Genomic DNA, 24,611 nt, shown 5'->3' on the forward strand with positions numbered 1-24,611 from the left:
ACTCCCCCCTTCCCCTAGAGCGTTACGTAATTTGTGGATGCCGCCTTTCTACTCAACTTCAGGCTCATTTTGGGATTAATTATGTATTAAAAGATGTGAAAGTAATAGGAAAATAGTAATCAATTGTCTTTTACACATATTAATATTTTTAACAGAGGTTTTTATTTGGCTTAGTGCTTAGGTGTACGGATTTCGGTCCCACACGGTATGCAATTCTTCTTCGTATGGATTCGATGCCCACTCCAATCAAGTATACTTTTTGAGATGAATGCTGAAAACTAAGCTCGAAAGTGGACGTATTGCCAAGAAGTAGAAGAAATTTCGGACAACTGTTTCGTGAAAGATCATGCCGGTACATATTATGTTTTAGTAGTGATATCTGTTTATTGTTTATCAATATTTAGGAAAACAATCATAAATCATTTCCTGCATTATAAGTTTTGTTTTTAGTCCTGGATTTATTTCTAAGTAACTTTTTTAGTTTGAAATAACGTTTTTTGACTGGATACACGAATTTTGAATTAAACTTATTCTTTCATTATGAAAGAACATTAAAACTGCTTAAGTCCGATAAGACTTGTAAAACCTAACTTATAGTGTTTTTAAATAGTTGATCATACAGTTGATGCTACAGCATCGTATAGATTACGTGTTTGAAAATAAGATTCCAATATTGCGTTGTTTCCGTGATTCAAATGACGCTTAATTTAAAGAAAGGATAAGAACACAAATTATAGATACGTGTACCGCTACCTATTTGATGATACTTTGCTACATAATCTGTGCCGCGAACATCAAGTTTTTATTCAAGCTTTCTCAGCGTGTCTCGTAGAAGTATGTATTGGGCCGAAGTAAACGCCCGTTGCTGATGCTTCCAATGGGGTGCAACTCGTCTCAGTATGGAGCGTACCGATGGGTGGGTGAAGGTCCCCGCAATCCTTGTCGCCGATCGTCGAACGAGTCCCGGCTAAAGTCCTCATAGACTCCGAAGCGGCTGATGCTGCTTCCGTTGCGACTCGGTGGCGGCGGTGTGCGACGACTGAATATGGAATCATAGTTGCTGCTGCGGCTGCTTTCCACAGCACTGCGACGCATCAATGGAGGAATCGGTGGCATCGGCTCGCGGCTTCTCAGGGGGGGAAAGTCGCGTCCACGGATTCCGTAGCGGCGCTCAAACAGATCTCTGGGGTCATCGTACCGGTCGTAATAGTCAAAGGTATCCTGGGAGATAAAAGTAAGGATTTATTAGCAATCTGACCATGAATATTCGAGTGATGTTTAATCAAAATCACTGTCGGTAAATATTTAGGAACAAGGTTTCATTTTTGAACAGTAATAATTAAGCTGGGGAAAAATATTAAACCGACGGGTGAAAACACACTACATTGAACAGGATAAGGAAAAGATACGAATTTTTAAGCACAACGCTGCCGAAAGTTTCAAATGTTGTGAATTTATTACTTACACGTTTCACCCCGTTATGATTGTGTTATTTAAAACTAAAAGCGATAGTAACAAAAACCGAATGATGCAAAATTTGTAGGTTGGAAATGGATTTCTTATGCTGTTTTGAAATTGATTACAGTAAAATGGGTACATTTTAAGAATACGGGACAAATTGAACCAATCTTGATTTTATCATTTATTTGGATTTCTAGTAACATAAAATATTAGGCGAGGCAAGATAAGCGCCCAAAGGATGAGCTCGATTTAAGCCTACTTAAGCATTCTTATTCTTTTAAAATTAGTGATCATCCTTATATTTGACATTATTAGGAGCCGACCAATAATTACGTCAGAAATTGGGTCCTAAAATTATTAATAAAATCTTGTTTTTATTTAATAACAAGAAAGAGCATGTTTTTGTAATTACTTTAGCAATAACGGCTATATCATATTTAAATTTTAATTTAAAAATTTGGTCCATAAATGAACTTTGACACTTGTGATCATGTTTGACGTTCGCTTAGTCGACAAAACACCACAGAGGTTTTAGTTTTAACACTGGAGTTATTCCTACCTGACATTTCGGAAGGAAAACAAAATACACCCAAAATACACCCCATTTTAAAAGATATTACATTCCAAAGGATGCACGCTGTAGAAATTTCCTTAACCCATTATGTCAAGAAATTTCTTGGGCGAATATAATACTTGGCTTTTGGTGAATTAAGAAGAGTTATAACATGTGGGCTTATTCTACAAGTGAAGTTCTACAAACATTCAAACTTTAATTTTAAAACTTTCGCATTTTGTGTGAAAATCTGCATTAATCCCTCTACCGGCAGCTTCATTTTTACCGCTAAAAAATATTTAAATCGCGATAACTTTTTTGTTTCTCAATATTTTTTCATCATTTTTTCACAAGCTCTCAAAAAACCCTTCTAGTTTTAGAATCTACGAATCCGAAGATATTCCAAAATTCCTTGGGGCACCGACGCGTAGCCATAACCCATGTAAATATCTCATGCTACAGAATTTTTATCGTATTCGGATATTCACTGCTCGGAATGATACATTAATGCGAGTTTGTAGTGAAAAAATGAAGCAATTTGTTGCAGCCATCTTTGAGTAATGAGCATTTATGTTTCTGGTATCACAAATATAGTCTTGAAAACTCTAAAAAACCTCATATCGTAATTTTCATATTTCTTTTTTTTTTTTTTTTTGTCGGTAGCGATAGGAGGGGTAGTACTGGCACTCTTAATCTGCCCTAAGCTCCTTCCCAGCATTTGCTTTTATAAGCCTCTATTGCGTTCATCACACAGACGTTCCTAAGCAATGTTGCTCAAATGGTCACTGTGTACCCTAGCAGCAATCAGCCCTTACCGTAGTTTTGCAGTCTAGTACTTTAGACTACTATCAAACTATGATAAGGCCTGTAATGCTACTAGAGTGGTTAAAGTGAAGAACGAAATAGTTTTATTCAAAGGTCCTCATTCCCCATTTCATTTCATCACTCACTATCGTCACTTTTATTTTCGACACTATCACGTTTATCACCGATTATCACTCATCAACTTTCGTAATACACTTCAGATATACTTTCCATTATATCACTTTTCACATCACACCATTTTCATATAAATTAATTGTTATTAGCATTTACCATCTGTTAGCATTACCAAGTAATTAAAAGATATTCAATTTAAATGTTTCATTATTTTTGTTGCTGTAGAGTCATTACTATTCAAACTACAATTTAGCACTATCAACAGAGTTACAGTAACACAAAATCACTTCGATCCATTTTTCTGCACTCGCTGTCATTATTAACACTTTATCATGCAAGCTTGAAAAACTAGGCAATAATATTTATATTCAGAGAAATTATTGTAAAATGTATTATAGCCTTTATTAAATTAGTAGAGTTCACATCATTATACATCATCATTATTATATTTCTAACAAAACTATCAGAATCACTTCCAATTTCTTTTTCAAATTTTCATCACCATAGATATTATTATAAACACTAATAAATTTTATCTAAGTCGTTTGTGAAAAGAAGTTAAAGATGGATCAACAAGATTTATCACGCATTAAAATTTCGAGATGTTGCGCCGGTATAAACAATCATGGGGACGGACCTGGTGTAGTGGTTAGAACACACGCCTCTCACGCCGAGGACCTGGGATCGAATCCCATCCCCGAGATAGTCACTAAAAATTCTGTGACGACTTCCTTCGGAAGGGAAGTAAAGCCGTTGGTCCCGAGATGAACTAGCCCAGGGCTAAAAATCTCGTTAATAAAGATAGAAAAATAAAATTATAAACACACTATTAGCACCAACACAATCACTAAATTTAATAACAACAAGCGTTACGCGCAGTTCCACCAAACACCCATTCTTATGTTGAATTATAAAACGATTGATCACACGTTAGCTTCGAAACTTAATAACCATTACTGATAGTACAAAGGATGCTACAGCTCGTGGTAAACGAACTGAACCATCAACAACCAGCACTGATTTATAAGTAACTAATGAGCCTTGGCGGTCCCTCCGTTCGAAGAGGACCTGATAATATGCCGAAACATATTAACAGATCCTCCGCCTGAATGCAGCCGTTTCATGATAAATCATGAACCGTTAGAGGTGTGCCAAAGTATTGGGAAGGTGATATGTTTCACAGACGGGTATTATTATGGTGCACCTTCTACTTTGGCACCGTCAAACCCTGTGATCGTGGCCAGGGAACTCTAAAAAACCTCATATCGTAATTTTCATATTTCTCCAAGAATACTGAATCGATTTGTATGATTTTTTTCAGAGTAGCTACATGCCAAATAATCATTGTACAGTACACATTTTATTTTATTTTTTGATAAATTGACCACAAACAAAATAGCCGCCAGACATTTTATATGGAGAATGTCGGTCCCCCAAGGAACATCGGAATATCTTCAAAACTAGATCACCAAATATGATTATCGACGCGGATTCTTAAACTAGAAGAGTTTTTTGAGGTCTTGGGAAAAATGGTGCAAAAAGAGGAAAAATATGAGAAACAAAAAGTTATCCCATATTTTATAGTGGTGAAAAATGAAGCTGCCGGTAGATGGGTTAATTTTGAGTTGGCCTCTATGATTGAACACTAAATTCGCTAAGTCCGTACAAGGGAACTAGCTGTTAGAAGATTAAACCAGGGTAGAAGCACCAGATTTGGCCAACTTAGAGAAAATGGCTTTCAAAAATACATCAGGAGCAGTGTTAATAGACTCACACTCAAATCTCAATCAATACGCTTTCTCGTGAGAGCAAACTCATTATCGATCTGCTGCAAATCTCACGCTTGAGATTTTGGTACAAAATCACTCAATCAACTCAAACCGTAAAAAATGATTCAGTCGCAAAACCCGTCAAAAACTCTTGAACCCCGAATGTTGTTGTTAACGTTAGAAATGATTACTATAATTTTACCAGACTAACAAGAAATTATTGCCATGTGTGAGTAAAAACGTGAAAACACGAGACAATGAGTTAAAATGGTGAGTCAACTCTTCCATGATTTTTTGACTGCTGAGTTGCGTGATTGACAACTCACCCATGAAAAATCTCAAGCGTGAGTTATGCCAAATTTAGTTTTTCACAACACTGATCGGGAGCCGTACAATAGGGCAATTAAAATTTTAAAAATGTTTGATAATCCAATCTCTCATATGCTCTTTACCATCCTTACCATAAAAATAGTGTTCTGTGAAATTTTCAGCTTTCTAGATGGTGATTATCATCTCATATTGAAAACTCATTCTTCAAACCTTTATGAAGGATATTGCTGAAGAAACAAATCCGTTTTGAGCTAATGTTGGGTTCTATTCTGAATATCACTTTCACGCTCACTTACACTTCACCTTCCAGTCACTTCACTTGTTTTGCTCTATTCCCGTTGTCACAGACGGTGAAGGGATTGAAAATGAACTCAGTGGAGTGACAACTGCAGTGAAGTGGTATTCATAATAGCTTTTTTTATAGTGAGATGCCACGAATAGTCACTAGTTGCGTTGAATGGTTTTTGAACATGATAAGGTAATAGAAATGTCTTCGTTTATTATTTGCCTGATAAGAATTGTTCAATTTTGAATCAATGTATCGATAATTACATAAAGATTAAAATACAGGTTTGTTTGGTGCGATTTTGAAAGTAGATTTGAAACTTTCACGCGGATATGAACTATTTAATTTCAATCAGATTATCCAAATTATAATCAATAATTCGAATGACTTAACAGTTTTAATTCATTATGTAGAACATGAGATAAGTCTAACAAGAATTGCATTTGTGTTCCTACAAGCGTGGGATGCGTTTTGAATTTCATAGGCAAGGATTTACTGGTTTGGTAGAGAATTAGAAAAAGGGTTTTGTCGACTACTAAATACTTTAATGTATTTTAAATAGTGGTGAACGCAAACAGGACTTCAATTATAGGGAATCTTGAATACATTTCGAGATAGATCAATTTATCAGCTTTTAATTGTCCATCACGTTTAAAATATTAAATGTTCTTTTTAAAGTACGGAGCGCTTATCGGCAGAAGATCTAGCTCAATACTTTGTAAACAACAACTAAAACTATGCTAATTTTATTATTTTAAATCAGAAACTTTTTTAAAGTTGGATAGAAGAGATAAAATCCACATCTTTCGATTTTCATATACAATGATTCGTTGTAGTCCTTTTTTTTTCAATAAACTTTTTATCTGTGAGTTTATTGAAAAAAGGCTGTTTTACTGCTGAACAGAAAAGTAATCGCTTATCTCGATGCGGGTGAAATTCAAATCTATTCAGAATTGTTCAATGATTTAATTTTTCCTTAATGGCAGTACCCAGTTGAGAAGAAATGTAAATTGAAATATAGCTCTTTGTTGAAATTATCATGATCCTTTCGGTCAAGAAATTTGAAGTTAACAATGAAACAAATTATGGTTTTGAGCCTCCTCCAGTAGCTCCAACTACGTAGTTATTATTCCACTACATTTTTTTTACATGTATAGGCCCACATCTATTGTCTAATTTGCAATTACAAAAATGTTCACGAGATTTCTGTCAATAAGCAGAAATTTTCAACAGCGACTCCCGTTTGAGTTGACCTTTCTTTCCTTTGCGTATAGCGAGCGGAAAAATTGTGTTGTTCGATTCTTGCCTCACTTTCCAACAAAAAAATAAAGGCCAATACATTACTTTTTAACAGCAAATCGGAACTAAATATAGTGTTCTGCTTCCACGAATAACAAAAACATAAGATTTGTTAAACAAAAAGCATAAAAAAGCTGTTTTAAACTTGTTCTTTTTTACGTGACAACTCTTCACCTTCCCGAACGGAGGTGAAAAGTTTCCACTTCAAGTGATTGCTTTTGTCAATCTTCGCCGGGTAGCGTGCCATTCGTAATAGCTCGTGTTCATGCGATCTATCACTTGCGATGAACTTCTCCACATTTTCTCACTTAGGTGATATCCGTAATAGGAAAGTGATCACTTCACCTACTTGTCACCGTGAGTGAAATCCGGAATAGGGCCCGTTGTTTGGGATTTTTGTGCATGTTCGCAGGACTATAATCCCATATTAAGGCCTAAGTAAAAATGGTGCAAAAGTCAAAACTGAAAAAATAAAAACACACAGCTCTCTTATTTGCCAAATAAAAAGGCTGTGTGTTTTTATTTTCATTAATTTGTTGTATTAATAGGAGAAAACTGCTTTTTCAGTTCTGACTTTTGTGCCATTTTCTTATGCGCCTTAAGCTAAATAATAGCAAACAAACTCATGAATATCTCTTCTGCTATCTATCGGATTGAATTTCTCTCTTCAGCAAATTTCTTTATTATGGTTTGAAGAATGAGTTTTTACCATGGAATGATGAGTTTGTACTTACATTACAGTACTAGCGTGTTTGGAACATATCTCAAAATTTCTCCATAGTTATTTTCATATAAACCAACATTGTCTTTGCGCCATCTTTAAATCACCACCTGAAAATTCTTGCCAAGTACTGGCACCGTTGTTTTCAAGTTTTGTTGAAGAGTGAAGGAGAGATAATTTCGCCGTGAAATGCCTAATACACAATTTCTCCCCTACACGACGTGTCATTTAATTTGATTTGAATTTTGTCACCGTGCCAATACGAGACCGAGATTTTTCACCTCTCCCACTCGTAGAATAAGCCCAATTGCAAACGCAAACGATAGCGCCTAAAGTTTTCCCTTTTGTTTAGGACCTCAACGAAACCGAAAAAAAATCCTCGGAATATGATAACCCCCCTAAGACCTAATCCAACAATCGAAATCCATTTCCAATCCTTGCCGCGGACAACAGCGAGAAAAAAAAACTGTAAAAAATGTAGATTCGAAAAAAGAGGCATATTGGTAAAACAGAAGTGTGTTACCCTAAATCCATCCATAATGCGATCGCGGAGGAACGGTGGCGGCGGCGGCGGTGGATACGGATCCCTGGCATACATCGGTCGATCGCGGAATCTACTTTCGGACCAGAGCAGACGCGGGCACTCCTTGGACCAGTGGCCAGAGCGGCCACACCGGTAGCACATCTCCGGATCCCCCATACCGGGCTTCGGTCGAACCCGGCTGGTGGACACCTGTACCTTCATCGGTTGTCCGTCCACCATCATACCGTTGAGTTCACGGATTGCCTCGTTAACATCGCCGGTCGGATCCAGATGGACAAAACCGTAGTTCCGCACGATATCACACTCGACGACGGTACCGTACTTCTGAAACAGTTCGCGAACTTGCGGAGCGCGTGTAACGTCGGTCAAATTGCCCACGAATATCTTGGTCGTGTTTGCGTTCGGCGCGCGACGATTCCTGGCCGCTTCCACCTTGATTGCTTTACCATTGACCACGTACCCGTCCAGATTCTGAATCGCATCTCGGCCCTGATCCTCGTTTTCCATGTGCACGAAACCGTAATTCTTCACCACGTCACACTCGACTACGGTTCCGTACTTTTCAAAGAGCGGCCGCAAATCGGATGGCTGAGTCTTTTCGTCGACGTTGCCGATGAACAGTTTGAATGTCCCGGAAGCCGGCATTTTGACGCGTCAACTTCAACTCGTTCCGGTTCTGATTTCTTTCGGCGATACACACGATTTTGCTATGGCCAATCTCTAGGGGGATATAAACATACAACAACGATAACACTTTTTTCTTTGCTATCTTACATACTAAACTAAGTCTAAAAGCAATAAAATCATTTTAATAGGATTTCTACCTTGACAAATTAGTGAAACCTTTTTACACCCCATTAAAAAATGAAAATGGCCGATCAAATCTGACGCGTATTACAGCACCCTGCCCCGAAACGAGGTACAACTTTTTGCTCGCGTCGGATTTTGGTACGTATTCGACTGGAATCGAAGTTTTCACAAACTAAATCCAAAGTACTTACCTCTAACTACAAAATGTACACACTTTGCTGTGAAATAAAACGACACTTTTGTATGCTGTTGCCACTTTACTGAATCGACTTTCGCATAACCAACCTTGCCGACTAATGGACGCCGCGAGAAAAAAAAAAGATTTTCTAATCTGCCGTCGTGTCGTCGTCAACTACTGATGAATGAATTTTTCTGAAGGTGTGTGCGTGTAGGCGACTTCTTGACGTTTCTCATAATGACCCAAAAACTGAATTTGAGCCGGAAAATGACGTCTACACGGAAACGCGGTTCTACTCAAAAAACTTCTCGCGTATCAATACACGCTAAGATCAGTTTACCCAAATATGAGTAAAGTTTACCCATAATCGTCGAAAAGTGAACACACTCATTTTATGGGTAAAGTGACTTTACTAATAAATGGGTTAACGACTGATACCTATCAATGGGTATTGACTTCGCAGCACTAAACCGTATTCGCACCTGCTCACGCGATGCGAAGTTTTCTGAATGCGAAGCTAATGTCAAAGTCGAAACAATGGGACGGCGGCTGTGACGACTCCGGGCGGCTTTGACAGATGTAAATAAGCGGCTAAACTGACCTCATACACACTAAGTCATTATTAACGAACTTCAATGAAATGTTATACAGCTGGTGAAATTAATATATCTGACGTCGAAATTTTACTGAAAACTGTTTTATTTTTATCAATTATGATGTGTGTTACTCTAATTTGGCAAGTAATATTGATAATCTTTGTGAAGTCTCATTTATTTTGATGCATGTGGTGTAAGAAATCAAGAGAGTTTTTATACTTTGTTCTGAGCAATTTTCTCTAACTGTGTAAATAAGTTCGCAGCTCTAAACAGAACTGCGATCGCATTCTGGATTTTACCAAAAAATACAATAATTGTTCGCAAGAAAAAATACCCAAATATGAGTACTTGTTTTCCCTTTTTCTCTGAAAATATACTGCACCGTTTTTGATTGAAATAATAAATAAGTTATAATAAATCAAAACCATTATGATCTAGCTTTATTAAGAGAATAAATTGAAAACAATATAAATAAGGATCTACACAGAAACATGAACTCAAAATATGTTTGAATATTAATCCACTTCTATGTCACACATTATAACCTGCTCAATTTTGTACGCACATTCCAATATCCGTGGTAATATGAGTTGCTCCACTGGTCACTGGTTCCAGGTCTTTACGTTAGAAAGTTTTCCAACAATAAGTTTAAGATGGTTGCTATGTGAAGTTCTTCTTGTGCTGCTTTCGCCTTGAATAAATGAAAAAAGTAGAATCAATGGTAACTTTATATTCTACAATATATATGGTCCTGTTTTACTTACTTTCAGTAAAAAACACAATTTTCCGTCCCACGAACTTAGATATATTTTGAAGAAAGCTACTCCAATATGGATTATAAGTATACTTCATAAACGACTCACACTGATTGCTGAATTTTTTTTTTTTTTTCATCCAAATATGGGTAAAGGCAATTACCCATATTTGGGTAAAGACAGTTCACTAACAATACGAGTGAATTTTACCAATTTTTATAGGTATATTTTACCCATATTATGAGTACTAGATCTAAAATCCATAAATGGGTCATTCAACTACCCATTTTTAGGTAATCTGATCTTAGCGTGTAGGGTCCTAAAGCCCTGCATGCTAACTTGGACATACCCATTAAATGGGTTCCATGTACCCATTTTCATAACCAGTACTGAATTGGGTCCCAAAATTTTTAATGAAATCTTGTTTTTATTCAATAACACTAAAGAGCATCTTACTGCAACTACTTTAGCAATATTTCCCGCTCAAATGACGGCTATATCATGTTTAAACTTTAATTTAAAAATTGGGTCCATAAATGAACCTTGACACTTGTGATCATGTTTGACGTTCGCTTAGTCGACAAAAACACCACAGGGGTTTTAGTTTTACCACTAGGGTTGTTCCTATCTGACATTTCGGAAGGGACACGGAAAACAAAATACACCCAAAATTTGAGTTTAAGCCAAGGAGTGTGACAAAATCAAAAAAAATGTTTTTTTGGACTCAAACCAACGGAAAACATTAGAAAATTGAGTAAACATGTGTTATTGGCCTAAACTTAAGCCTTTGACACTAAAATTGGGACAGGGCTTTAGGACCCTATTGTCAGAAAAAGGGTATTTTTCAAATGTCATAAAAAGGGTACTTAATCCACATAAAGAAGTTTCCATTCGTTTACCAATCATGGGTACATAATACGCACGATACTTTGACGCAGAGCGTTAATGATAAATCATAAATTTAATCATGATTAATGATTAATGATTATGATTAATCAAAAATGTTAATCATTAATCACTAATCATAATCATTGCATTTTAATGTTTTAATCATTAATCATTAATCATAATCATAAAGATCGCCAATTTCATTCAGTTATCATAATCTTAATCATAAATCAAACATTTAATCAATCATCAATCAATCATTGAACAAAATTCGACAAATATTTCAACATTGCTTTCTAATGTATAAATAAATTTTGCATTTCTTATATCGTGTGACAAGAACGCTGATAGCTTATGCCCACGGAAATTCAAAATTCAAACCAAGTACAGCATGGCTTTGCTGTATATCCGCGGACGTTACCATAAGACTAAAAAGACCCTTAAATATTTCCTTCAAGTAAGACGGTGCATTTTCTCAGTTGTATTTGATCCGAATCCGAAGACCCAGTTGGGACGCTTGTGAGTGGTACCATTCTTCATGAAGGATTGCTACTTATAGGCGCTGATCATCAAATTTCGACCGAGCACTAGTTTTCATTCAAAGGCTAATGATTAAATGCCCGAAAGTATGCACTAGGTTTAGGTTTTAGGTTTTAGCAATAAATCTAAAATAAAAATCTTTTGAAGCAAATTTTTAATTTAAAACCATTTTTACTGAAATCTAGATTCAGATCAAGGAAGGGCGAAAATTCCTTTACAACATTGTTAGAAAAACTATGTTTCCAGTTTCTCATAAAAATCTCGTTACACTGAGAATAATCCCACTCTAGTTTTTATGTGCTGCGCACATAGATTTTTGCAATCAAGCTTTGCACATAAATTATAATGACAATGCAGATAGAACCAGGAATTCGGTTACTCTTATTTTTTATGTGCAATGCAACTACAATAGAAGGGTAGATGCAGTTCAATTCCTATGATCTTGCATTTATATTTTATGTGTGGTCACAAAAAAGTTGAAATTTAGCGTGACATAATTTGTGTACCATCCCAGAGTTCTGATTTCAATCATGGTAAATATGAACTTACAGTTTAATGAATATCCTTGCGCCTGTAATCACTGTCATTTTAGGCGATGTATCGCCCCACTTCCTGTTTAGAAACTGATGTATAATGAAATTACATTAAATTACAAGACAAGTACAAGACCTTTGGAAACTGAAAACCGATCAGTGGATTTTCCCAAAAGTTTTTTTTTTTCTGTTCGTTGTACCGCATTGAACCACGTTCGTCCCACGTATTGAAATATAATTGTACGCATTCAAATCCTAAATGTGTGACATTGGCATTACACTGCAGAGCAAGTGGATACTATATGAAATGGCAGTACATTTTATTGGAATCTAATAGTTTTTAAATGTTGCACATAGATCAAAGTTTGAGACCCTCAAAGCCGTTTTATCTGATTTTTGCACATAAAATATAATGGAGATTTAATCTCAGTGTAGGAAATTCCAACCCAATGTTCAAACTGATTTTACTCAACATTTCTCCAAGAATGGGGTTGTTTAGTGATGAAAATTTTGCAGTGTTTTGTAGCTTGTTCGAAAGATTACATTTTTCGTATTATTTCACAATTTATTGCGCCTAAATATCTTTAGATTGATATTATTAATTATTAAATCTTGTCTGAGTTAAATTTAGGGAGGAGGGTGGTTGATTCAAAAGAGATTTTCATACGTGCTATTGAAATAGTTCCAGGGCACGGACAATTATAAAACTTTGGTTTCTGGTTCAAACTTTAACGTAGATTCATAAAATATAAACAACTGGATACCCCTAGCAATTCTTCCGAAAAATAATATGAAAATGATATCTTATACTTCAATAATTCTCTTGAGAGTTAAATCTATGGTTTCGTTTTCAAAATTCATGAAGTTTAAGATGGAAAGCTAGGTTTCAGAACTACCAATATAATGCTTCACTTTCACTTCGGATGAATTATTGGAGTATGAATAAACAACTAACACTTCACTATACAAAAAAAGTACTAAAAATCACTAGAAAGGCGAGCAAATACCATTTAACTTTTTAGAATAATCTTATAATCACAAGATAAAAAGCATATTAGAGTTTACCGGAGTTTGCTCACTTTACTTATGATTTTTTCTACACTCTTCTTTCTTTTATGAAGTGAAGTGTTGAAATCCGATTAGTTTGTTACCAATATTTTGAATACTTAAAACTTAAAACTTGATAATTCATGAATGTGTCGCAAGCTACGCTTCAAAAGGCCAATATATTGGCCACTTTCTCCAGGATACTGGCTTTTGAACCGAAGCAATTAATAACGAGTTCAAAAGATTTGTATTTAGGATTGTTTGTTAAGTAATATCATCATCATTAGATAATGATGCATTTCACGCAATTCATAAAATTATGATTATGATAATGTATAAACATAATATTTCAAATAAAATATATGCATTGTTTCATTTGCGTGCGTTTGATAATTTGGTTTAATAATTTAATGAAAAACTCCATTTGAATAAAGAGCGAAATCGAAAAAAAGATGAGGTTTTTTTACCCATTTATTTGCAACCAATCAAGAGTAAAAAATACCCATGTTTTGAAGTTGCTGCCGAATACTCTTTAATGAGTAAATCGCCTTTACTCATTTAATGAGTTAAACCACTTTAGTTGGAAATGGGTACGAAAGTACCCATTAATGGGTATTTCCGAGTTAGCGTGTGTCCCAATTTTAGTGCCAAACGCTTAAGTTTAGGTCAAAAACATATGTTTACTCAATTTTCTAATGTTTTCCGATGATTTAAGCCCGAAAAACATTTTTTTAAGTTTTTTTAAATTTTGTCACACCTCTTGGTTTAAACTCAAATTTTGGGTGTATTTTGTTTTCCGTGTCCCTTCCAAAATGTCAAAAAAGAACAACCCCGGTGTTAAAAAGTTGAACCCCTGTGGTATTTTTGTCGACTAAGCGAACGTCAAACATGATCTCAAGTGTCAAGGTTCATTTATGGATCCAAATTTTAAATTAAAGTTTAATATGATTTAAAAATTTTAGGACCCAATTTTAGCGTTATGAAATATATAGCCCTTATCGAAATTTGAGTTTAAAGAACTTATTCTTTTTGGGTAGTCTGATTTCTCCATGTAGCACACACTAGAGTGCCTGTAAACAAGAGTGACGTCATGTAGAGTGCCTGTAAACAAGAGTGACGTCATGTTCCAGTTTTGACAGGTCTCCTGCTCGATTGGAACACGGATTTGTATGGAAATGACAGTTCACCGCTGTTCCAATTTTGACATTGACGCCACTCTTATCTAGATCCACTCTGACGTCATGTTCCAGTTTTGACAGGTCTCCTGCTCGATTGGAACACGGATTTGTATGGAAATGACAGTTCACCGCTGTTCCAATTTTGACATTGACGCCACTCTTATCTAGATCCACTCTGGCACACACTTGAACGAAAACGTTAGTCGGGCGGTATAACGGACGCGGTGTAATGGTTTGGCTCACCAGGATGTCGGCCTTTTTTTCGCCAAATTTTGCGAGGTTTTGTTGACAGTTACCGCGATGTTTATATACATATGACTTTTACGACAAGTCCCGTTATGTAGGCTATGTACTTTCTTTTTATTTACACTTTGGATCGGCTAGCAGAGAACTGATCTCACCGTTCGTTCTCACAAAACCACTTCCTCCTGGACTACCATTAGCGGCACTGGACAAGTGGATTGGCCTCTTCCACACATACAAACACGGTACGATTATATACCAAGTGCTCGCAGTTCTTTTTTTTTTGCACAAGATGGGTTCTTTCGTCAGTAGATCTCCTCCTGCCAATATGAGTGGACCTGTAGCCGAATTCGTGAAGAGCGCCATCGCCAAAGACAAGGTGGTCATTTTTTCCAAGACCTATTGTCCGTACTGCACAATGGCCAAAGAGGTAAGAATCAATATAAAGGTTTACGTTTCATCCCATCGTCTTTATTTTTTGCAAAAAAAAATCAGGATACACACATAATCACTTTGTTGTGCATGATGTGTCACCGTGGAAATAGGGTAAAGAACCACTTGGGCACCTCCAGGATTCAATTTGGCGTGAAGGGTTTCACGGTCGAATAATTCGATATTTGTTGTCTAAATTTCTGAAATAAAAAGCACTTCTTTATTATGGTTATTGTTGCCAAATATGAGCTTTTAAAAAAATACCCTGCCGAAGTGATTCAAAGTGCCAAGATTAAGATCCGATTACTTAGATTTTTGATCGAAGAAACTAACGCAGTGGGTTTCAACCTGGAGAAAATGTCACTTAAATTTTGTGTTTATATTTTGATATTTCAAAAATATTAAAATCGAATCATTCTAGTGTTTTGGGACTTCACAGAAATATTATAGAAGTGATCGGGAAGTTCCGCCAATAATGGGGTAGACTAAGCATCCCTTGAAAACCGCATAAATTCTTGGAAATTTATCAGAAACGCAGCCTTAATATGATAATGAATCAATAGACATGTTATAAACTCATAGAAAAAGACATAAATGGTCGGCGTAAAGTCAGAGTGGCATTTTTCATATTCTGAGAAAATGAGTCAAACGTTTAACACTGCAGTTTTTGAACTTTTGAAAATTTTCGTTTCTCACATCTTTGTGTTACTTTCAAACAATATACAGTCAACTCTCCCTTACTCGATATCCAGTTAGATAACCATGGACCGATGCACGAGTGTTTGAGCGGTGCCAAATTCACTGGTTTCCATGGTCACATAAATAACACGGCACCGCTAAAACGTCAGATAATGAACTCGTGCATAGATCCATGGACCATTCTATCGTGACTGTCCCTAACCCTGCGTATAAGTGCAACTTATATTTTCTTCACATTTTTATTTTTCTTTATAGTAAGGAACCATTTTTCAACTATGTCCCTTACTATGCGCAGCAGTTATAAAACGTTATATTCGACATACAGTCAACCATCCATAAGTTGATATTCGTGCTTATTCTGCGCGGCGTGTGAGTCGAGACGACTGGCTCTCACCGCGAGTGACGTGAGACGACTAATGCTAATCAAATGGGAGCGAGTCGACAAATGTCACCTCATTCGACTCGTGTCACCTCACACAATTTGGACATCTTTTGTCCACACCAAATTTTTAAATTTGTGTTGACTGTAGTCATTGGCCATTACACCTAATGGCGTTCAGTAACAGTAACTATCACGGATTGAATTACACATAAAATTCATTTCACTTAGTAAACTTCTATGTTAAAGACATGCCACGTTCCATTGGAGACGTAAAGCCGTATAAAGCAAAAAATGAAGAACAAGTCGAAGTTTTTCAATGCTTTTATTGAAATACTTCATCTGTTATACAGTATTTATCATGTACGCAGAGTTAGTTACAATAATGCACAGAATAAGGAACATTGCAAAAATGAATGCGCAGAGTTAGGAACACGGACACCCTTGAGAAAATTAAAAAAAAAATGCAACGAAAACCATTACTAAGCTTTTATATATTTTCCTTATACAATAAGTTAGGCTTTCCTTATACAATAAGTTAGGTTTAAGGTCAATAAGTATTTGCTCCTTAAATTTCAGAGTATTGGGTTTTGCTTTCAATTAATTACAGCTGATTGTTAACGTGAAGCCAAACCTCGAATTTTCAAGAGCACAAATCTGGAGAACCGAACTCCCGATTGCGCTGAAAACTTAATCGATTGGTCACCACCAGCTAGTGATCAATCGATTAGGTTTTTAGCTTAAACGGATGTTTGGTTCTCCAGAACAACAAATTATCCTTACGTCCTATTGAAATGTCCTAGATTGAAATATGTTCTTCGGTAAAGTTGTAGCTGAGAAGATTTCACATGAGAAGAATTTGTTCACTTTTCCATAGATTATTATGACGAACAGTTAGAGGACTGAGCACAAAAGTTTTGCGTTTTCCATAGTAATTTCCATATAAACTTCAAATGGTGTGTACAGAACCAATTTTTTTCCACGTCACTTAAAATTTTGGGAGAATGATTTTCATAATAATTGACCATAGGGGAGCAAGAATTTCAGTCTAATAAACAATCAATGAAAACTCTACAGCTAAATAGTCGAATCGAAGCCAAACCAAGAATTTTCAAAAGCACGATTCTAGAGAACCAGATAACCATTCGCACTGAAAATTTTATCAGTTGGTCACCACCAGCGTGAACTGTTGATTATCTGGATTTGTGCTCTTGAAAATCCAAGGTTCGGCTTTGATACATCTTCACATTAAAATTCACAAAAAACACCGTTTTTCGACGAAGGCATAGTGTTTGTAAAAAAAAATCAAAAGGGGTTCATGGAACAAAACAGGTTGAAAACCACTGATCTTGCTTTGTGACTAATCTATCAGAAATCGCATGACAATATCTCACTTACACTATTTTTTAGCGTTCAATCAAGTATAGTTATTAGCGACACACGCAACTAATACCGTAACATGTCTCTTAATTATTTTGCAGCCTTTCAAGAAGCTCAATCAACCAGTTGCCTGCTATGAACTGGATCAAAGGAATGATGGCGATGAAATCCAGGTGGTACTCGGAAATTTAACAGGTGCCAGAACGGTGAGTTTTTAAACTATATAAACAATATTTTGCATCGAATTACAATCATTATTAACACCTTTTTTTCGGACTGACATTATATGCTTTTATCAGTATTGATCACACATTCATTGATAGCTTTGCCTTATTCAGCAGAGATGAGCAAAATGATGCCTCATCTTGATGTTTTTATAATTCATCTTTCGGCTGTTGCTCGGTTGATGACCACAAGAATCACCACGCTGACGATAAGCGAGCTATGTTTTCCACTTGTGACGTTAGGAATACAACAGTGCGACAATTGAATGGCTGATATTTTTACACATTGGTAGAAGGTATCTTTTAGAGACTTGTTCTCTATTTTGATGCAAGTCTCTGAAAAATCTCTGTTTTTTTATATTGAGAACTCTCTAAAGAAGTCTCTTTTTAACCAAAATGGGCTCCAACGTCACTATTTTGCTTTTTATGCTTGATGAGGATCCTAATGGAAAATTGCAAAGGCTTCAGAAAAACTTCAGGTTCTTCTGGAATTTATTTTTCAGATTCATCTAGAAAAAACTTCAAAAATTCTGTTATTCATTTCTCCAGAGATTTTTTTCTGGAATACTGTTAGGTACTCCTCTAGGGATACCTCCAGGAATTCTTCCAACCATTCCTAAACCAATTTTGCTAGGAGCTAGTCCCGATTTTTTCCAGCGATTTAACAAGAAAGGCTTAGAGGAATTTCTCCAGAATTTGCTCTAGGAAATGCTTGGAAACTTAAACGAAACTAACTCTAGTAATTTTCAGAGACTATTTGTGGATTTTATCCAAAGATTTTTCCACAGATCCTTCCACCAATTTCTCCAGTTGTTACTCAAGATCTTCCAAAGGTCTACCGATGATTATGGAAATCATACCCTGAAATCAAAACCCGCTCAAGAAATCCTCACATTCCCCTACGTATGAGTCTATCGATAGCAAGGTTCTTAAACATGCTCAAGTGGTTAGTGTTATCAATAAATATAATTATTTTCTTTTATTCTTAAATGGAACCCATAATACCTACTTTGGAGTAAAACTAGAGCGATAAGACAAACGCAAAGCCGCAAAATGTTTGAGTTCATTCATATGATCTTATCAGTTCACATATTGGTTACGCGCGATGCTGAACCCTGCGGTTTTCTAATAGGACAATGCCTCTGTTATCAATCTTTCACTTCCATTCAGTATTGGCAATGGTAATGGTTTTGGAAAATTCTCTTTTCTACCAATAGAAGTTTCAAATTTTTTTTAGACAAAATGTTTTAAACCCAAGACGGGTAGCCAACTACGCCACGGACCCTCCTTAGGGGAGGACAGTGTCTACCGTATAATTTTGGTCCATTCAAAAAGTTCAAATTGTTCAAAAACTTTGTTACGTGGGGGAGACTGTTTAGTGTTACGTAATATTCGTAGGGATTATTTAGCTAGTTTACTCGTACATCTTCGAATAAATTCATTGAGTAATAACAAAACAAAAATCTTCGAGGACTTACTGAAAAAATAAGAGATAGATACTGGTTGAATTGATGATTAAGCCCTAAACGATAATTCTGAAGAAATCTTATGAAAACCCATTGAAGAATCACTGTGTGATTCCTGGAAAAATCCTAATATCTAAAATATACTTAGAGTGTTATACTGTAACTTATAGTATCCTCAATAGCTTTGTTTTCTCAGGACATCTTCAGCAGCATTACAAATCGTAAGACGAGTTATATAATTTTTGTAACTTGCCATACGATTTGAAACACTGTTAAAGATGCTCTTGTCTTGGGGTTTTAAAGCCTAATCGGCCTCAAATCTGCATGGATTGATTTCACGTTAAAAGTGCATCTTACTGATAATTTTAAGACGACTTCCCGCTAAAACACATTTGGAGAATTATCACACATTGTATAAGTTCCCCTATCTGGTGTAATGCCACGAGAAATCTCAGAAATTCTTAGATGTGCCCTCAGAGAAATGTCTGGTCGGATTCGGTAAGTAATCCTTATAAAGAAATCTTGAAGTATTTTCTGATAAAGTTGTTACTATATTATGAGTCATTAGAGCGGTTCAAAATTCAAAAAAGTTTGAAAATCTAATTTTAAATATCTTCTATTCTACCGTTATTATAAAAAAGCTTCCTTTATCATTGTTGAAAAATGAGATTTCACTGTGAGATGATGAGTTTGTAGGGAAAGATGGGGCAAGATGAGCACCCCTTGTTTGTGTCGTTCCTACCGAAGTTTTTCAAAAATATATTTGGAATATGGATGAATGATATGATATATGATGGCATTAAATTTCAACTGAAAAATCAACAACAACACAACAAATCAAATACACAGTAGTTCAAAAATTTACACTTTCATATAAGATTTGACCATTTTAATCAATATATTCTCGAAAGTCACTTTTTTGACTTAATCTGGTGCAAAAATCTAGAGGCTCCAGAGAAGTTTTCAGAACGCGACTATTCTACAATTTCTTCAATATATTGTTTTTTAGATCCCGAGGAATTCGTCAGGAAGTCTAGAGATTTCTTCTGAAATACTTTCAGGTACTCCTTCAGGGATGCTACCAAAGATTTCACAAGGGATGCTTAGAGAAACTTCTTCAAATTTTGGTCCAGACAATTCTAGAGCGCTCCAACGCTATTACCTTCAGTAATTTTCACAAAGATTGTTCTAAAAAAATCTTGAGGCGATTATCCCAAGATTTCCTCCAGATGTTTTTTTCAACATTTTTTTCCAGTTGCAACTTCTAGGAGACCTCCCGTAATTTTACAGGGTTTCTCACACAAAGGTGTATTCCAGAGTTTTTGAATATAAAAAATAATCGTTTTGACATTTTTTAAGGAACCATAAAATAATTCCTACGTTGATTTTTTCATTTATTTCAGAGATTTCTATAAGAATAATTTTAAAAATTAATCATACTATTACTCTCTGGATATGTGTCAAACAAAAATTCCTTCAGGCATTATTCGATGAAATCTATTATAAACTTTTTCAAAAAAATCTCAATAAATTCGACGGTATTCCTCATTAAGTTTCTCAAGAAATTTGTTTCGGTATTTCTCCAGCAGTTCATCAAAATATTATTGCTGCGGTTCAAGCATTTTTCGAATAATTTTCAACGTAAGATTTTGATTTCTCCGATCATTTGCACATAAACTCCCTATTTTCCCGATATCTTACACATACATTTCTTCAGGGATTCGGTTCGAATTTCTTAAAAAAAAGTCCTGTAAGACATTATTCAGAGATTTTAATTATTAAGAAATTTATTAAGCAAATCATAGAAAAAGTTTCAACACGAATCCAGGAGTTCTTTCAGAGATCATCGTAAAAATGCTTCAAGGCACAATTAGAACTCACACAAGCTTTATTAGAAATAAATTTTTCTTTAGAAGTTCTTCGCAATTTTCGTTCATACAAAACAATTTCCAAGAAAATCTGAAAAATTTCCTTTACATTTCCCTGGAGACATCCTTTGATGGATAATTGGAAAAACAATTTATTTGGATTTTGGGATTTTGAATTCTTGGAAATGCTCTACACAGAAGGAGAGTCATAAGGAAATCAATTAATAAATTTCCGCAAAACTGTGATTTTGTGATTTCAGCGAAAGGATAAAAAATCACAGTTAAAATCCTTACACTCGAATATCCTAGATCAACACAAAGATTTCTGGAGAACTTGGAACTACCTTGAAAAATGAAACACACATTGAAGGGATTCCTGATCTTTAAAATAATCCAGATTACATTCATGAAGATATACTGATCCTTAGAATCATCCAGATAAAATGATCTAAATCGAAGAAAAAAAAAACAGATGAAGGCATCTAAAACGAACTACTTGGAAAAATTACTTAGAAAGTTTGAAAAAATCACAAATCAAACTCCTAGAGATCTTTGGAGTAATATGTGAAAAAATCTACTGCAACACTAGCTGTTATACTTGTCGTAATGTTACGAAGAATTTCATAAAATGACTTAGAAATATTGTTAAAAAAAATGTCTGTTCAAATGATATGGTCGTGGTTCCCTTCTTCTTGTTTTTTTTTTTCTGGTAAGAGACCTTATAAGCTGTTATTCCCAAAAACGGTCCTTCCCAGCCTTGATTTCTCCAATTTTCTGGGATTTCAATAAATCTGAATCCCATTTTAAGAGAAATACTTTTTTTATGTTTAAATGGAGTGTTTTCTTTATATCTGACTTAGATGATTAAAGACATTTTCAGTATATTTAATAAGCATTCTTGGTTTTCGTGAAAATTAAAACCAAATCACTTTTTTTTCTCAAGTTGTTTACACATTTAGAACAACCAGACATTTTTTCTGTTGAAGTGAAAAATACTTCGAAATTAAACGTTGCATATTTTTTTATTTATATGTTTCGTCATCTTAAATTAAAAAAAGCCATCAATCATTTATGTATTTTGGAAAATTTTTTGAACCTGGAATTATTTTTTATATCCTGGAAAACCTGAAAATATCAGGGCAGTATGCTTCCGAAAGCCCAAGTAAGCGTGTTCGGTTTGTGCGTCGCCGGAATAATTAATTTTCGGTTTTTCGTAATTGCTGGGCAGTGTGTTTCCGAAAGCCCAAGCACGCCCATTCCTCAGCAAGGACGTGGACAGCTCTCGACTGTTGGAGGATGCGTCAATCTTGTCTAAGAGTCAAGGGTTATTCCCAAATCTTTGACTTTGGTAACGGACGGGAAGGAGGCAACCCTCATACAACGGTCTAAGACTGTACCACCTACGAATTTGTGCGAATTGCTTAATGCTAATGCTAATGGAAAAAACCTGAAAATATCAGGGAATTTCATTTCTGTAACTAAGTAGACACCCTGATTAAGTAAAAGTGTGAAATTATAGAACCACATTTAGCTGTGGGCTTGACTTATGGTATCTGATTTTTACAAAATTAGTTTTTTTATACAATTAACAAACAACAAATTTAATCGTTTTTCGAAGTAAAATTTAGCAATTTATCAAAAGTTATTTATTTTTTGATAAAAGCTTAAAAAATAAATGAGGATAAATACCATCAGAAATATCTACATAAATAAAAAAGGAATGGTGTTTGTATGTCACGAAATGGCTTACGAACGGGTCAACGGATTTGAATTAATCTTTCTTCGTTTTGTTTATCAAGGGTTCCGACGTGTTTGTGTGTATAAAAATCCCAGGATATTCACCGGGAATGTAGGAAAAACGAGCGTGAACGGAACTGTCATTTTGTATGGGACGATCCGTTGCGTTTTCCAACAGCCTACTTGATGGCAAGATGCAGTTAGTAAGATAATATTTTCAGATATTACAAGCAATGAAAAATCAAAGTTTTCCTTAGAGAATTTCATCTTTTCATGAGGGTGCCCATGTTGCCTCGGAGTATTTTTGACCGACGATAAAAAAGCATATTTTAATCGTATTATTTGGAAAACTATTTATAGCTTTTTAAAACTTTTCATGTTTGAGGTCAAAGTAATAATGTAGAAGATAAGGATCATTACCAATTTCATCAAAATAAGCATAACTCAAAATAAGGTCCCCCCATAAACCCTTACATAATTAATGGACAGCCCCTAACTTATTGCTAATATTTTTCAAAAATTCTCTATATAAATTTCCATATAAACCTACATTATCTTTGGGCCACATTCAAATCCCCACCGAAAAAACTGAAACTCTACTTTGGGCATAAGGATGAAAAGACAGCTATGGGAGATTGGATTTTCAAATTTTGTTGGTTCTTGAAGTAGCTTAATGAGTCATTTTCATTTGAGTTTCATATGGATTACAGTGTGAACACTGTATTTGTTTGCTGTCTTTTTGTTTTGTTGATTTCAGTATGGCCTCTTTTTCAGGCATTAGGTCGCTAAAGTTTATATTGAAAACACTCAGTCGTTAACAGTCTATAATTTATGCTTTGTTGGTCTTGTGGATGATGACATTTGTGCTCCTAAAATGCGAATAAAAAGCAAGGAGTTCATTGTGGTGGTAGTCTTTGGAATTTGACAACTCTGACCTTAAAGTGTGATTTTTCATAAATCCTAATTACCTTTACATTTTGGTCTTATTCTGATCTTTCAGAATACGAATGAAATCGTTGGAAGAAATCACCAGATATGTTAGATGAAGAAATAACAGCATAGTAGACGAAGCTTTGTATTGCTTTGCATTGTGAGCTTTTCATATTTATTTTTTTCACCAAACATTTGCATCACCAATCTGTTATACATTTTTTTTCTTGTACCTACGTTTTATACAAACATCATTGCCTTAAACATTATGCCAAAGAATGGAGGCTCCATTAAGACGCCTAACAGCCATGCTATGCCTCTGATCAGCACAACTGGAATAATTTATCTGTTTATAACCTTTTTCATCCGATTTATCTACTCAGTAGAAGTTAACAAGAAGGAGTTTACTAGCAAAAGCGAAAAGAATATTATAAAAATATAAAAAAAGTAATTTAATTTGACCCCACTATGGTCTTTTCTTTACTAACCACCATATACACATACTTTGGTTTACAACGTAAATTATAACTCATTCTTCGTTTTATTGCTTCCAGGTACCAAGAGTATTCATAAACGGGAATTTTGTCGGCGGGGGAACCGACATTAAAAAGATGTACTCCGATGGACGGTTAGAAAAACTGTTATTATAGGGTGATCCAACAAGTTGTTCGTTGAGTGATTGAATGTCTCTATATATTTTCGACGGTTATATTACAACAATGGCACGAATGTTTAGAAACACGAAATAAAAGCTTAAGACTATCATTATGTGTAATGTATTTGAATTGAAGAGATATCACCATTTTCTTTTCAAAATATCAAGTAC

At 35.2% G+C, this 24,611-nt stretch overlaps 2 protein-coding genes across 4 annotated transcripts; one reads left to right on the plus strand and one right to left on the minus strand.

The window, feature by feature from the left end:
* Positions 1-359: 359 nt before the first annotated feature.
* Positions 360-9,080, minus strand: LOC5579044 (RNA-binding protein lark). Its single transcript, XM_001657187.2, has 3 exons — positions 8,904-9,080; positions 7,882-8,622; positions 360-1,221 (listed from the first exon to the last, which is right to left on the minus strand). The coding sequence occupies exons 2-3, from the start codon at positions 8,545-8,547 to the stop codon at positions 895-897; spliced, it is 993 nt and encodes a 330-aa protein (XP_001657237.1). The 5' UTR covers positions 8,548-8,622; positions 8,904-9,080; the 3' UTR covers positions 360-894.
* A 5,608-nt stretch (positions 9,081-14,688) lies between these two features.
* Positions 14,689-24,553, plus strand: LOC5579045 (glutaredoxin-C4). Of its 3 annotated transcripts, none has more exons than XM_001657189.2 (4): positions 14,689-14,915; positions 14,983-15,100; positions 17,662-17,766; positions 24,340-24,553. In XM_001657189.2, exons 2-4 carry the CDS (start codon positions 14,999-15,001, stop codon positions 24,433-24,435), a joined length of 303 nt encoding a protein of 100 aa, XP_001657239.1. In that variant the 5' UTR covers positions 14,689-14,915; positions 14,983-14,998; the 3' UTR covers positions 24,436-24,553. The 3 variants fall into 3 exon arrangements, with proteins under 3 accessions (XP_001657239.1, XP_011493105.1, XP_021710056.1); XM_021854364.1 differs by having other exon boundaries at positions 14,754-14,915; positions 14,980-15,100; XM_011494803.2 differs by having other exon boundaries at positions 14,749-15,100.
* Positions 24,554-24,611: the final 58 nt, after the last annotated feature.

This window comes from Aedes aegypti, chromosome 3, assembly GCF_002204515.2.
Source record: "Aedes aegypti strain LVP_AGWG chromosome 3, AaegL5.0 Primary Assembly, whole genome shotgun sequence".
NCBI classification, from domain to species: Eukaryota; Metazoa; Arthropoda; class Insecta; order Diptera; family Culicidae; genus Aedes; species Aedes aegypti.

Coding starts and splice junctions, on each gene's coding strand:
- LOC5579044 (XM_001657187.2), bottom strand. CDS start 8,547: ATGCCGGCTTCCGGGACATTCAAACTGTTCATCGGCAACGTCGACGAA. Junction 1,222..7,881: donor GCATTATGGATGGATTTAGG/GTAACACACTTC, acceptor TTTATCTCCCAG/GATACCTTTGACTATTACGA.
- LOC5579045 (XM_011494803.2), top strand. CDS start 14,963: ATGGGTTCTTTCGTCAGTAGATCTCCTCCTGCCAATATGAGTGGACCT. Junction 15,101..17,661: donor ACTGCACAATGGCCAAAGAG/GTAAGAATCAAT, acceptor ATTATTTTGCAG/CCTTTCAAGAAGCTCAATCA. Junction 17,767..24,339: donor ATTTAACAGGTGCCAGAACG/GTGAGTTTTTAA, acceptor TATTGCTTCCAG/GTACCAAGAGTATTCATAAA.